The sequence below is a fragment of the Ipomoea nil genome, unplaced genomic scaffold (genome assembly GCF_001879475.1).
Source record: "Ipomoea nil cultivar Tokyo-kokei standard unplaced genomic scaffold, Asagao_1.1 scaffold0317, whole genome shotgun sequence".
Classification (NCBI taxonomy): Eukaryota; Viridiplantae; Streptophyta; class Magnoliopsida; order Solanales; family Convolvulaceae; genus Ipomoea; species Ipomoea nil.
Window position 1 is genome coordinate 5,003,447 of NW_017616745.1, and position 13,903 is coordinate 5,017,349.

The 13,903-nt window shown below is 34.7% G+C and overlaps 1 protein-coding gene across 3 annotated transcripts; it reads left to right on the top strand.

Moving 5' to 3' along the window:
- The first annotated feature begins 8,641 nt into the window (after positions 1–8,641).
- Positions 8,642–13,866, top strand: LOC109170488 (lysine-specific demethylase JMJ25). Of its 3 annotated transcripts, XM_019319634.1 has the most exons (14): positions 8,643–9,601; positions 9,679–9,815; positions 10,352–10,454; positions 10,540–10,672; positions 10,742–10,808; positions 10,922–11,516; positions 11,612–11,941; positions 12,051–12,530; positions 12,619–12,691; positions 12,773–12,858; positions 13,009–13,128; positions 13,203–13,357; positions 13,441–13,631; positions 13,706–13,866. In XM_019319634.1, the coding sequence occupies exons 1-12, from the start codon at positions 8,996–8,998 to the stop codon at positions 13,281–13,283; spliced, it is 2,811 nt and encodes a 936-aa protein (XP_019175179.1). In that variant the 5' UTR covers positions 8,643–8,995; the 3' UTR covers positions 13,284–13,357; positions 13,441–13,631; positions 13,706–13,866. The 3 variants fall into 3 exon arrangements, with proteins under 3 accessions (XP_019175188.1, XP_019175179.1, XP_019175172.1); XM_019319643.1 differs by having other exon boundaries at positions 8,642–9,601; positions 10,925–11,516; positions 13,441–13,866; XM_019319627.1 differs by having other exon boundaries at positions 13,441–13,866.
- The last annotated feature ends 37 nt before the right edge of the window (positions 13,867–13,903 follow it).

The window sequence follows — 13,903 nt, forward strand, 5'->3', positions numbered from 1 at the left end:
ATTTTGACACTAAAATAATAGCTGTGGACGAAAATCGGTACTAAAATAATAGTTGTGAATGAAAATTGGTAGGAATTAAACATTTGGATCAAAACTGTCATTTTGTTAATACTCGTGGAAACAAAAATTTGTATTTACTCAATTACTTTTAGTTCTCAAGTTATAAAGTAATATAATAGAAAAATTTAATCACTGAAGTATATATACATGTTACGTTTCTTAGTACGATTTTGATGGAGAAAGGAAAATAAAGAGTTAAAATTTCATTGGTAGTATTGGTTAACTATAATTTCCGAAGAGAAACAGTAAACTTTGATAAACTCGTAAATGGAAAGACCAAAAATGTTACTTCGCTAATAACTTTGACTGATGATGCTTATAACATAAAAATTAATATGCTATTGCTCTATGCCTCTATAACTCAAGGAACAAAAGTACAAGTTTCCCAATTATATTTTTTAATATACTCTGTATTTTATAATATATTTTTATTTTATTATTAATTCATTTAATTTTAAAAATTAAAACCATTAACTGAATTACTGAACTGATGTAATTTGATATATATATATATATATATATATATATATATATATATATATATATATATATATATATTGTGTATATGTGGGGAGGCGGGCAATTATATATATAGCCACACAACACACACATATATAGTACTTTGTATATAACATATATAATTTTAAAAGTATTCTTGTTATTGTATGTCATGTTTTTGAAATGCATATTTAAATAACGTGTTTAATTGTAAAATATTGAATACGACTTTAAGTTGGGAATGAATATATATGCGTTATTTATTTAAATATTTTTAATGTTTAATTTTTATTTTTATAACTTATTAACAAGGTGGGAATTCCCCGTCCCCGAATAATCCTTGTGCGGATGGAGATGGGGAGAGTTTTTCCTTCCCCGGTGGGGATGAAGACGGGGACGAGGAATGGGAAGAAAGTCGGGAGCAGGGATGGGGGTTTGTCCCCCGCGCCGTTGACATCCCTATATATATATATATATATATATATATATATATATATATATATATATATATATATATATATATATATATATATAGGGGCTGGTTCTGGTGCTAAGGATCTTTCAAGTGAAAGATGAGGTTAAATCTGAGTCGTTGATCTAATCTAGATCATCGACGCAAATCAAGAAAAATTATTATAAAACAGCGTGCTTCTGCCAATATGCATGCAATGATCAATTGTCTCAAATTGATGCACCTTAAGATATAAAACAAACACTTTAAGTTATAAAACTATGCACCAAGACTATGTGGTTTGTGGGCTCATTATTGAGTCAGTAGCATTCAAAAACAAATGACTCACCTTAAGCACAGAAATCACGTACCTTAAGTTTGACCTAAACGCAAAAGACCAAATTGCCACCGTGTTTTTTTTTAAATACATTTTCTTTAATCTCGATTGTTGATTTTGATTAGATCAGTCATGACTGAGATTAAACCACATCTTTTACCTAAAGCCTATTATCGCATTTGATCTCTATTATATATATATATATATATATATATATATATATATATATATATATATATATATATATATATATATATATATATATATATATATATATATATATATATATAGTGAAAGGTTCCACCATGCGGTTGAATGCTTCCCGTGCGGATGTGCGGTGGATTAATGTGCGTGAGATTTGTACTCAATGTACATGAGTGTTGTGCTTAATGTGCCTGAGATTTATACTTAATGTGCGTGAATGTGTAAAATGCAGCAGAAAATATTGATGTCAGCTTCTTCCCCATCCCCAGTAGCCATTACCCCCCCTCCCCCCCCCCCCCCCCCGATGATGATGATGTGGATCGGAGGCGGGCTATGGTGGTTAAGAATTATGGGAATAATACAACAGAAATCTACACTTAGTTGCTGTGCAAATTTTACTGGTGCGTGCGTCATCTATATAAACATTCAACTGCACTAAAGGTAGCTGATAATTCAGAATCCATGGCCAAATTGAAGGAAGAAGTAACAAGAAGTTTTGGCGTTAATGTGCGTGAGTTTCTGTTCTGCTTCCTTCTGAGCTCATAATTCTGAAATACTCACACACATGAAGCACAAATCTCACGCACATTAAACACAATACTCAGGCACATTAAGTACAAAACTCACGCATATTAACATGACGCACATTAAGTACAAATCCCAGGAACATTGAGTACAAATCTCACGTACATTAAGTATAAACCTCATGCACATTAATCCACCGCACAACCGGACGGGAAGCCACAAATGCACCTGATCCCTTCCCTATATATATATATATATATATATATATATATATATATATATATATATATATATATATATATATATATATATATATAAAATATTATGGGGCCTTTCCATTGTTGGATGCCCTGCCAGTGAAGGCATACAAAAAAAAAATTGGAATATGCTAATGCGTTGTCTATTATCTCCCTTTCTAATTAACTTTTAATTTTGAATGATAATCCATGTGTTTCATTTGCCTATTTGATTATGATTTTTATTTTTGTTTTTACTTTCCAATGATAAAACCCCTTTTTAGGTGAAATCCAATGACGGTGACCCTTGTATTCTCTTTATATTGGTGTAAAACACGAGGTGATCTTGGTCTTTTTTTTTTCACACATAAAAGAGAATTCATTTTCCATTTAAACTACCTGTTAGTTTTTATTCTTGAAAAGTATTCTCTTCATGTTAAATGATATTTCAACACTAAGAAAACAATGCCAAAATAAGTATATTATATTGTAACGTTTCCTTCTCAAATTTACCTTGTGATTAAATTGGTATCACTCAATTAATTCTTGCTTATAATTCATATTTGATTATTAATTTCAATAGGTATATATATATTTTAAAAAAATTGTGTGATACGATCCCACATTGGTTCCACAAGAGATTGTGGATTGGTACTAAATTGGGGTCAAACCTCCACTCATGAGCAAGCTTTTGTGGCGGAGTTAATGTCTTGACTTGTGTACTATATCATTGTGTTAGGTTCAATTCATGGGGTTTTTATTGCAAGGAGAATTAACAATATCTTATTTTAAAAAATAGTGCTTTTAGTCACTCACTTATGATTATTGTGTAGATTTGTTCTTTTAATTATTTACAATACAGATTTAATCTTTCAATTATTATCAAAAAGATCAGACCAAATCAAGTGACATATTAATGACCGATTTAGTTTTTAAAGTATCAAATTTGTTACTTTAATACTGAATGAAGGATTATATTTATATTTCAAATAATTAAATATTATTGTGAAACTGGATGAATCCTTGTGTGAACAGTGTATCGTTTACATCTCAAGAATATAATAGAGGGAAGAGAGACAGAGTACAGAGAGAATTATCAATCTTTTATTAATCATCATTCAACTGTATAATATAAACAAGATATACAGAGTTCTAGTATATACTATAATACTACAAATTAAAGGATGGAGATTTATTATCATAGTATAATACATTTAGTAATGTCTAGATATATTTATTTACAACAAATATATTTACATTTTAGTCACGACTAAAAATGCTATTTATCATTTTTTTTCTAAAGATAATATAAGAATATATTCAAGTAATAAAGGACAAAGATAATGACTAGTATGTAAACAAATGCAGCAAAACCAATAGCTTGATTCTAATCTGCTGCAAAGAAAAGAAAAAATGAAAAATAAATATATTTAAAGAATTAAAGGTGAGAGTTTGACGTTGAAGTTTGGGGTGGCAAGTTTGTCAGGCGTGGCGGTGGGGTGAACGACGTGGCTTCCAATTATATCCAAAATAATAATAATAGTAATAAATTCCAATTCAACCAATTTGCTTCAATTACAAATATTTTAGAAAATATAATGATCTCTACTCTCAGCCAGCCAAAAAAGATAAAGATATCTCATATATAATTATAATTATAACAATTATATGTCATAGTTGGGACAATCTAACCAAATTGATTGAAAAATTAATTTAATAATCACAAAGTTTAAAATTTGACTCTTGCTTATTTGCCTTTTTAATTTTAGCCGATCTTATTATTTTTCTTTGCCAACTAGGATCATAAGATCGAAGTGGTGACTACAGATTTTCATGTAAAATCAAAGTTTCATACAAGAGTGAAAAACCAATAATGTGATTAGGTTATTAAAAACAACAATGGTATAATTGAAGGACGAAAAAATGTTAATTCCTTATAATTCAATCACAAAAAGTGTTATTTAATTATGTATTTCTTTTCTCTCAATGGGTCGAGTGGAAGATGCATATAATTATTGTATTTAAATGTTAGGCTATTACATAGGAGTGTGGATGAAAGATGTCATTTTTTTTCTTTCAACAAATGTCCATTTATTTTTTAGTTGGTAAAAAACTAAAAATTATGATTTTTTTTTTTTTTAATTTTCAACTGTTGGGTTATTTCGAAAACTCTATCTCAACCATGTTACTCGTATTTATGTCATGAATAAATAAATACTCCATATATATTTTCCGATTCAAGTACACTATAAAACACTTACTTTTTTTTTTCCCTTCCAATGGCTATGAAATGTTTGTAAGCCTGTATTCAATTTAGAGTTTTAATGATTTTTGTAGACTTTTTAATATGAAATTTTTTTTTAAAGTTTATAAATATTTTATCTTATAAATTTTTATAAACTCATAAAAAATTGATGAAAGTCTAAAAATTTTAAAAAAGTATAAAAAGATTTTATAAAAATTATTTAAAATCTTTCACTTTAAAACTCTTTGATAATCTTTAAAAGTTTTGATTGAGAATACACCCCCAGTCTCTTGCATCACAAAAACTTATTTTAATTTCACTTAGCTCTCCTTGTAACCTGAAAACTGCTACACCTAAAATCAATGGACAAAAATAGAATGGGGTCGTACTAGTGACATCAATGGCGGTTCAGATATAATTCTTTATTTCATGTAAATATATAATTTTATTGTCCTGTTATGATAATTTAAGTGATTGACCAATTAACATTTAGTCTTGCTTTTAGTAATAAGGTGAACGTTCGAACCCACTGAAAATCTGAAGAGTCATTGCACAATTTGAAATTTACTTTTTTCATAGGCCTTGGGGCGGTTTATGAGGATTCATGATATAGTATGGCGAACCTGCGAAATTTGGATTATAAAAAAAGTATATTATTTACCTTTGTAATGGCTCTAGCCGCGGATCGGAGTCCTATGAGCTTAGAATTAATTCGGTGAAATTGAGATAGGAAAATATTTGGTGTACTCCCATTTTAAACTCCCAACTTGTACTCCCTCTCACATGTTCTTGATGTAGACATTTTTCTGTGGACCCACATGATGAAAATAACCAATCTTGATTTGCCACCTCAGGGAGTATAAATGAGGGAGTAGAATTTTGGGAGTCTATGTTGTAGAACTCATTGAGATAACTTAAGTATCTTTTTGTGACGCCAAGTTGCTCACCCGAAATGTTGTGGGTTCAAACCTAGACGGTATTGACTCTTTGTGCTTCAGTAGGTTGAGAAAATAATTATGAACAGAGATATTGTATTGTAACATAGTCACTAGTACTAAAAAAAGTTTTTTTTTTTTAAAGTATATTATTTAATTTTAATTTTGGTTATAATTTTAATTAAAAATTAGGAAAGCAAGTTGGAAAATGATTAAGGGAATCTTTCGTTTTCAGTGACTAGGTGGTCGGTGGCTAAGAACACTTTTAGGACAGAGACTTGTGGGATCAAACAACAATTTGTATGTGGTGCTCATTGCTTCCCACTTGCCCACTTTATTTCTACATTCGTCACGATAATGACATGAAACGCAATTGAGTTATATGATCTTCTAAAATATATAATATGAAATAATGTTACAAAAGTTAGTTTATTCTTACTTCCCAATTTGTTATCATCTTTTTGTTAGCTAGTGACCAAAAATATGTGTTTGGGATGTTAGGTTCTTGATGAAGTGAATTGGAAAAGTTTATTATTTAGTTTTAAAACGTAACGGGTTCGATTCTTGTCAACACCTTTTTGATCGAACTTGTCAAGTGGTCTTCTTAGGGTAATTTACATCTCTTGTGTAGTTTGCATAATATTATACAATCACGGCTAAAGATTATGGAATTTCCGACCACCTGAAAGTGATCTTATATCAAGTCGAAAGCAAAAAGTGGTCGGAAATAGCAACAAAGGTTTTTTCGAATATTAAAAGTGGTCGGAACAAGACTTTCGATCTGATTTAAGATCATTTTCAGGTGGTCGGAAATTTCAAAATTTCCAGCAGTGAATATTGAAGTTTATCTAATGCACACCCTAAAATAGTATCTGTGAATTTTCCCCGTCACGAAAAATAAAAAATAAAAAATTAGTGTTACGGAAGATTGACCAACCTCAACAAGTTGGCAAGGGCTTGCAAGATGTTCCTTTGTAGGTTGTCACAATTGTAAGACATATGAGACAATATATTGATAAAAATTAAAGAATATTATATACTATACAAAGTTTGGCGTAAAGAATAGAGAATCAAACCAAAGCTAAGGTTTGGCCAGAGAATAGAGATAAAATCAGTATAAATTTCCAACCCAAAAGAACTTCACAGAATCACTGCCAGTACTCATTATACTGATCTTCAAAGAAGAAAACAGCTCCATGCCCATTCCCTCACAGACAAGAAGAATGCTAGCTGGCCGAGCGGATAAAATATAATTCTCATATCTGAAGTTCAAGAACTCGATTTGATCTTGTCAATTCTATCTCAGTTGAGCTTATTGTACATGATTTTTTTAGTGTAATTTATCTTTGTGTGGTTTGCGACTTTGCGTGCTATTAAATATGAAAGTGTTGTCAGATAGAGTGGAACCAATCTTCATGATTGCCCCGTGAGAAAATGATAAATTTTTAGAGATATAATAGAAAAAAAAAAAAAAAAAAATCAGTGTAGGCAGGCTGCTTGTGCAGTTGTGCCTATATGAAGCCCATATAATACTGGACTGGAAATGCACCTTTTGGGCCAGAGAAAAAGTTGTTGGACCAAAGAACCCAAGCCCACATTCTGAATTATCCACTCACATGCCCATGCACACACTAAATTATATTGTAGATTTGTAGACAAAGGTCCACAATTATTCAATTGTCATGCCTTTCAAAATTTTCCTTAAAAAATGTATCTTGTTGCTAGTCTAGAAGAATATAATGTGTTCTAATAGCATTCTCAATAGTTATAATTTTTGCAGGTGTGATTAGGAAAAAAAATATATGAGAGAATAGAAAAACGAGAAAAAAAAATAAAGCAAAACAAAGCTGGAAACCAAAACAAAGGAAAAAAGTGTCATTAACGTGCCCGGCTGGGCGCTGTGTTGCGCTTCACGCGAGGTGGACACGAAAATCTGTTTTTCTTAGTGGGTCCCACACATCTGATAAAAATCAATGCTTTGCAAGGATATTTTTTTCCACCTCTCCTCACCCTCTCTCATCCACATAAGCCTTATTTTTCAAAAACCACACCAAAAACTTCTATTGAGAATGACCTAAGTAGCTATGCATTTGAGCACACATAAGATGAAGCCATGCAAATTCTACATTCATTTGGCTGTACGTTTTAATGGTGCATATATGTTATATAAACTAGGATGGTCGGACTTTACACGTACCTAATTTTACAAACACGATTACAAATCTCTTACTTCTTATTTAAAACTAGATAGCAAAACTTGTACACGATGTCAAATCATCCAGATAATCAAGAAGAAAACATTGCATGATTCCTGAGATGATCATCAACCTAATCTTCCTTAATCTGTCATCCATTATCTTCCTTAAAACTCAACTGACCCCTAACGTAATTACACACCACTGTCACCACTGTACTGTTTCATTGTTACTGTCCATATAATCGTAGCCATTGATTATTGATCAAAAAAAAGCATAAAGTATTACTGACAGAGCAAGAATCTAGAGCTACTAGGCTAAAAACAATTTTTTTTTGGTCAGTTTATATATAATTTCTTTAGCTCTTTCACAGTCTGTATAGTATCATTATATGCATGTAAGATCCAAAAAACAGCCAAAATTATGCATTCCCACAAACAAAATGTACACAGAAACATGAAAAACCTCAAAATCCACTGTTTTTAATGTATATCAGAGCCAATAATTGAACATTAATTAATCCATTTGGTACTATGGTATGATGATACTATGATCAACCCAAATTGTCATTTGAGGGTCCAAATTGTCATTAATCAGACAAATAATCTTGAATCATTAGACTGACATTGTCAGTCCAAAATTGAGTGATGAATCAGGGTAGAATTGTAGAAAGCTCAAAACTTTGAGATAAAAACATGGATGAACAAAAATGGAATTTTGACAGAATTAAAGTAATGATCTTTTACATTAAACTGTGGCATCCTACTAAGCAACAGAAACATGTGAGAATACTCAAAATCAGTGAACCCAAAAAAATAAAAGAGAAAAAAACAGGAAATTCAGTGAAATTTTGGTTACTTATATAGGCTGAAATCAATGAATCTTTGTAATATCTACAAGAAAAACATCATTAAATTATCTGATTCATGTACAGAGATGAGAAATTGAGAATTACCAACTTCTAACCACCCACCGCAAGATGTTTTTTTGATGCAATAAAGCTACAGAGAAACGAGGGGTCATAATTGGTGGCAGTGATAAATAGATTCCACTTGTGACTCAACCAAGACAATGTAGGACTCTTCTTCCTCTTTCATCACACTCCAACACGGAAAATCTTAAATCTTGAATCTTGAAACCCTTTTTCCCAGTAAATTTTTTTTATTTTTTGTTGTTTTTTCTAATCTGGGGCACAAAACCCTAATCTTGATTCTTGAAAGGCTTCCCCACAAGGAAAGACTGAGTCTTTGGGAGGAAATCTCGAGTTCTCGAGGGATTGTTGAAAAAGTAGAAAGAAAAAAAAAACCCTATGTCGGAGGGGGAGTCTTTGCCGGACGATCTCCGGTGCAACCGGACGGACGGGAGGCAATGGCGGTGCAAGCGGCGGGTGCTGGAGGGGAAGAAGCTGTGCGACATTCACTATATGCAGGGCCGGCACCGGCAGATGAAGCAGAAGGTCCCCGACTCGCTGAAATTCGAGCGGGCGAGGAAGATGAAGAAGGCGGCGGATAAGGGCCACGAAATTGGGGTTTCCCGGCGGGAGAAGACGCTGAAAGTGGCGAGGAAATTGAGGGCGGCGGCCAAGCGGAAGCGCTGCGTTTCCGAGGCTTTGGATGAAGCGTTGAAGAGAATGGAGCTGAAGCGAGGGGATTTGCCATTGGAGCTCATCCGGGTGTTCTTGAAACGCCAGGTGGAGAAGAAGAAACAGAAGGAGCTCAAGAATGATAGCGACGCAGCATCAATGCGTGAATTCCCCAATGCTGTAATGGCTATCCCCAATTTACCTTCTAATAACCTCAACAATGGCGGTTTCATCTCGGGCATCAAATTGGGGGCGGATTTGAGCTTGAGTCCCTTCTCGGCCAGGCAGTTTAGGTCAAAGAACATTGAACTTCCTCCCATCACCACACTGCAGGTCTCTATTTCTTTCAACTCCCAATTAATATTTCATAAGCATTGCATTAATTTGAATTCGATTGTATGAACTTGCAGGCCGTGCCATTCGCCAAGAATCTGAAGAAAGTGAAGAGGAAGAAGTGCCACTGGTGTAGAAGAACCAACTATAGGATTCTCGTCAAATGCTCGAGTTGCAAAAAGCAATCTTTTTGCATGGATTGCATTAAAGAACGGTTCGTGATTCATTCCCCTGCACTGTCCTGTTTTAGCTTCCATGTTTACTTGATAATCCATACTAGTCTTAGTGTGTAGAATTCACAATTTACTGCATTGTTGTAGTGTCATTATACGAAATAATGAATTGGAACTAAATGGAAGGAGGAAAGTCGGGGGAAATGATAAAAATAGGGGGTTAATAGTCTATCTCATTGATATTCGAGTTTCGTCGATACAATTATGCAAGCATAGAATTTGATGTTTCTTGGATTGAAAATAAATTTCGGGTAGTAACTACTGCAGATGGAGCTAAAAAGAATATTTAGATCCTCTTATAGTTGTAAATACATTCTCTTTAATGACCATGAATCGTAATTTATGAGACAAAAGCCTAAAAGTTCATTCCTTGGTGTTTACTGTTTGTTGTTTCTTCTCTTTTTTCGTCTTTTATTTCTGAACAAGATACATTTAAGGTACCACAATTATTACTATTTCTTTTTGGGACAAAAGTTGAGGAATCGCTTATAAACATCTGATGTTTGAGTTGCTTTAGGCACCTTGAGAAGCCGGAGATTAAAGCAGCATGCCCTGTGTGTCGTGGGAGCTGCAGCTGTAGAATCTGCACAAAAACAAAATCGAAGGCTATCAACTTCAAGGTTTGTCCTACAAAAGGCTGAATTTTTAGTGTCGGTGAGCTTATATTAATGCTGATGCACCTGCCTATATGTATGATCTTATCAGGAATTTTATAGGGACAAGAAAAGGGTTAACGAAACTCGACTGCTTTATTATCTTATCCATTCACTTCTTCCTGTTCTGGAAAAGATCAACCAAGAACAGAGCTTTGAGTTGGAGATAGAAGCTAACATATCAGGTGAAAACTCCCGACTTTACCTTGTGCATCTTTGTTTTTGAATCTAGTCTTAAGCTCTATGTTAAATAGGAAAAGAAAACTCGGGGGAAGTCCAGATACAGCAGGCTGCAGTGGGCCCCAAGAAGTTATATTGCTGGTAAGTTGAGCATTACTCGAATCTTTTGTTGTAGTCGAGAAATACCCAATGGCGAATACTCTCTAATGTCTAAATTGCTCTCTTTGTGGTCCGTGGAATTGAACGTGGAGCAGCAGTAACTGTAAGGCTTCCGTTCTGGATTACCACAGAAGCTGCTTAAACTGTTCTTTTGTACTTTGCATAAATTGTTGCTCGGAGCTTCGACAAAGATGTGAACCTTGCATTGATGGCAGCATATCTTGCCCACCTAAAGAATCCGGTGGTTGCAGTGGCGGCTTCCTTCACTTGAGATGCCTTTTCCCTTGCAATTGGTTTAAGGAGCTGGAAATTAGCGCCCGAGCGACATTGTGCCACAACAAAAAGTACGAAGAAACTGAAGATGCTTCTGGGTCATGCTCACCGTGCAAGGAAGGTGATCGTAAAGCTTGTGGGGTAAATAATTTGCTCGTGGAATTAGCTCAAAGACTAGACACGAATGACAACTTTCTGTATTGCCCCGCTTTGAAGGATCTCTGGGAAGAAGACTTTGAAAACTTTCAGAAACACTGGGGAAAAGGTCATCCTGTTATAGTAAAAAACGTGCTCCGGAGTTCTTCAGAATTGTCATGGGATCCCGTTTTTATGTTCTGCACTTACCTCGAGAAGAGGTCTAAGTGTCCAAAAAATAAAGAACCTACAAAAACACCAAATTCCCTCGACTGGTGTGAGGTCAGTATTTTTGTCAATCATTAACTCTTAGATTACTGGGTACTAATAACTTTTTGCTCGATATGTTTTATATATGAACATTTTAATATTTGCAGGTAGAAATCGCCAGAAAGCAGGTCTTTATGGGGTCATTGCAATGGCAGACACATGCAGCTATTAGGCAACAAATGATAAAGTTTAGAGCTTGGCTTTCTTCCCATCTATTCGAAGAACAGTTTCCAGCGCATTATTTGGAAATCTTACGAGCTTTGCCACTTCAGGAGTATATGAATCCCAAGTCTGGTCTCCTCAACCTAGCGGTGAAATTACCGGGGGAAATGGCAGCACCCGACGTAGGTCCTAATATCTATATCTCGTATGGTGGGTCCGAAGAGCTCGTGCGAACTGAATTCACAACTAACCTGTGCTACGAGTCTTATGATATGGTAGGATTATTCTCAAGTCGTCGTTTTGTTTTCCTAGTAATTGAATTTAAGGTGTTGAAATCAAGAACGTATTTATATTTATGATGTGTTTCATTGGTTTTGGTCTCAGGTGAACATTTTAGCATATGCTACGGATGCGCCCGTATCTAAAGAACAGCTATGTAAAGTTAAAACTTTGATGAAAACATTTGGCGCTAAAGATCAGAGTGAAGATACTGAAGAATCGGGCTTGCAGGATGTGAATGGAGAGCACCCGCAATTGCCTGATGCTATTGCGAAAGTGCCCTTCTATTCTGCTGACTCGCATAAAGACCAAACATTTGGCGTTGAGGACAGTGACTGTGACTCGGGATCTGATTCCGAGGGCTCGATACTCTGCTCTGAATCAGTCGACAGATTAACAGACTCGGACATTGATGATTTCTTTAACGATAGCTTAGAATCCACCAATACTCATGGTACAGAAAACTCGGCTACAGTTTGTGGGGCCCAGTGGGATGTTTTCCGCAGACAGGATGTCCCGAAACTTGTGGAATATCTCGGGAGGCACTCTAAGGAGTTCACCTCTGCTTGCAGCTATTCTAAACAGGTATTTAGTATTTACCAATACAAACGTTCCCGTAAATTTATAGCATCTGAGATTCTTTGTGATCACTTTTTTGGTCAATTTATCATAGCCTGCGCATCCGATTCTTGATCAAGATTTCTTCCTCGACGCATATCATAAATTGAAGCTTAAAGAGGAATTCGGTAATTTCAGTTCCTGGTCTTTCTCCATTTTCGTTCCATTGCTCGTGTTCTTGAAGTGATTTCTCGTTTATTTTTTGTTAGATGTTCAACCATGGACGTTCGACCAACATCCTGGCGAAGCTGTGATCATCCCCGCTGGATGTCCATATCAAATTAGACAACTTAAGGTAGCTCTAATCTTATACATGACATGAACTCGAGCACTTCCCGGATACACACACACACACACACACACACGCTTGTATAGTTGTATGTCTATTGCATAACCATTACAGTCTTCTGTGTGTATAATTCTTGAAAATGTTATATATATACAGTCATGTGTGAACATTGTTTTGAACTTTCTGTCGCCTGAAAACGCGGCCGAGTGCATCCATTTGAGCGATGAAATTCGAGTCCTTCCTGCCCACCACAAAGCGAGAAGAAAACTGATGGAGGCAAGTTTCAGAACACTCTTTTACTTTTGCTATTATCTTTTTGTCATGTTTCTTGACAAAAACGCGTAAAACAGGTCAAGAAAATGGCTGTATGTGGGATTCGAGATGCAGTTGGAGCAATTCATGACATAACTACTACAAAATCGCTCTCTTGAACCGTTCTGATAAACCCAAAACGTCCGTCTTTCCTGAAGAACCCAGACTTCTATTATCGCGCCATTTGCCAAAGGTGACTCCTTTTTCAGGCTTATTCATACTGTCTGTAAACTGTAAACAAGTAAACTCATTTCTTTTCATTCGTTCTTGATAAAGGGTCTGCATCTGTGTCAAAAAATCGCGAAAGCTCTTTATATTCATTCCTGTGTGCTTGAAAGAAAGAAATGGTGTTCTGGGTTGAGCGTTCCCAGACTGATTGATTCATGTAATTGGTTTCTTCTTCTTCTTCATCATCATCATCATCATCATCTCTGTGAATGGCTGTGTCTTGGTGGTGATCATGCGAGGTAAAACTGAACTAATTTGTAGTGATTCTGGATTTGGATGTTGTGGGGTTCACTGAAATCATTGTTTTGGACAGGCAAATGTAATTGACAACAATTTTGTGTAATAGCAACGATGGAACAACCTTATACTTCCCCCAACTTTACTTGTTTCTTTTACATGTAAATTGTTTGCTGTAAATAACATTTCGTTTTAAGTTAATGTTTGACAGTGTTATAGCTAATACATTTATACATGGTTTTAAATGACTTAACTAGTATGCTAGTCATGCGAT

Coding starts and splice junctions, on each gene's coding strand:
- LOC109170488 (XM_019319627.1), top strand. CDS start 8,996: ATGTCGGAGGGGGAGTCTTTGCCGGACGATCTCCGGTGCAACCGGACG. Junction 11,517..11,611: donor ATTCCCTCGACTGGTGTGAG/GTCAGTATTTTT, acceptor TAATATTTGCAG/GTAGAAATCGCCAGAAAGCA. Junction 12,692..12,772: donor GAAGCTTAAAGAGGAATTCG/GTAATTTCAGTT, acceptor ATTTTTTGTTAG/ATGTTCAACCATGGACGTTC.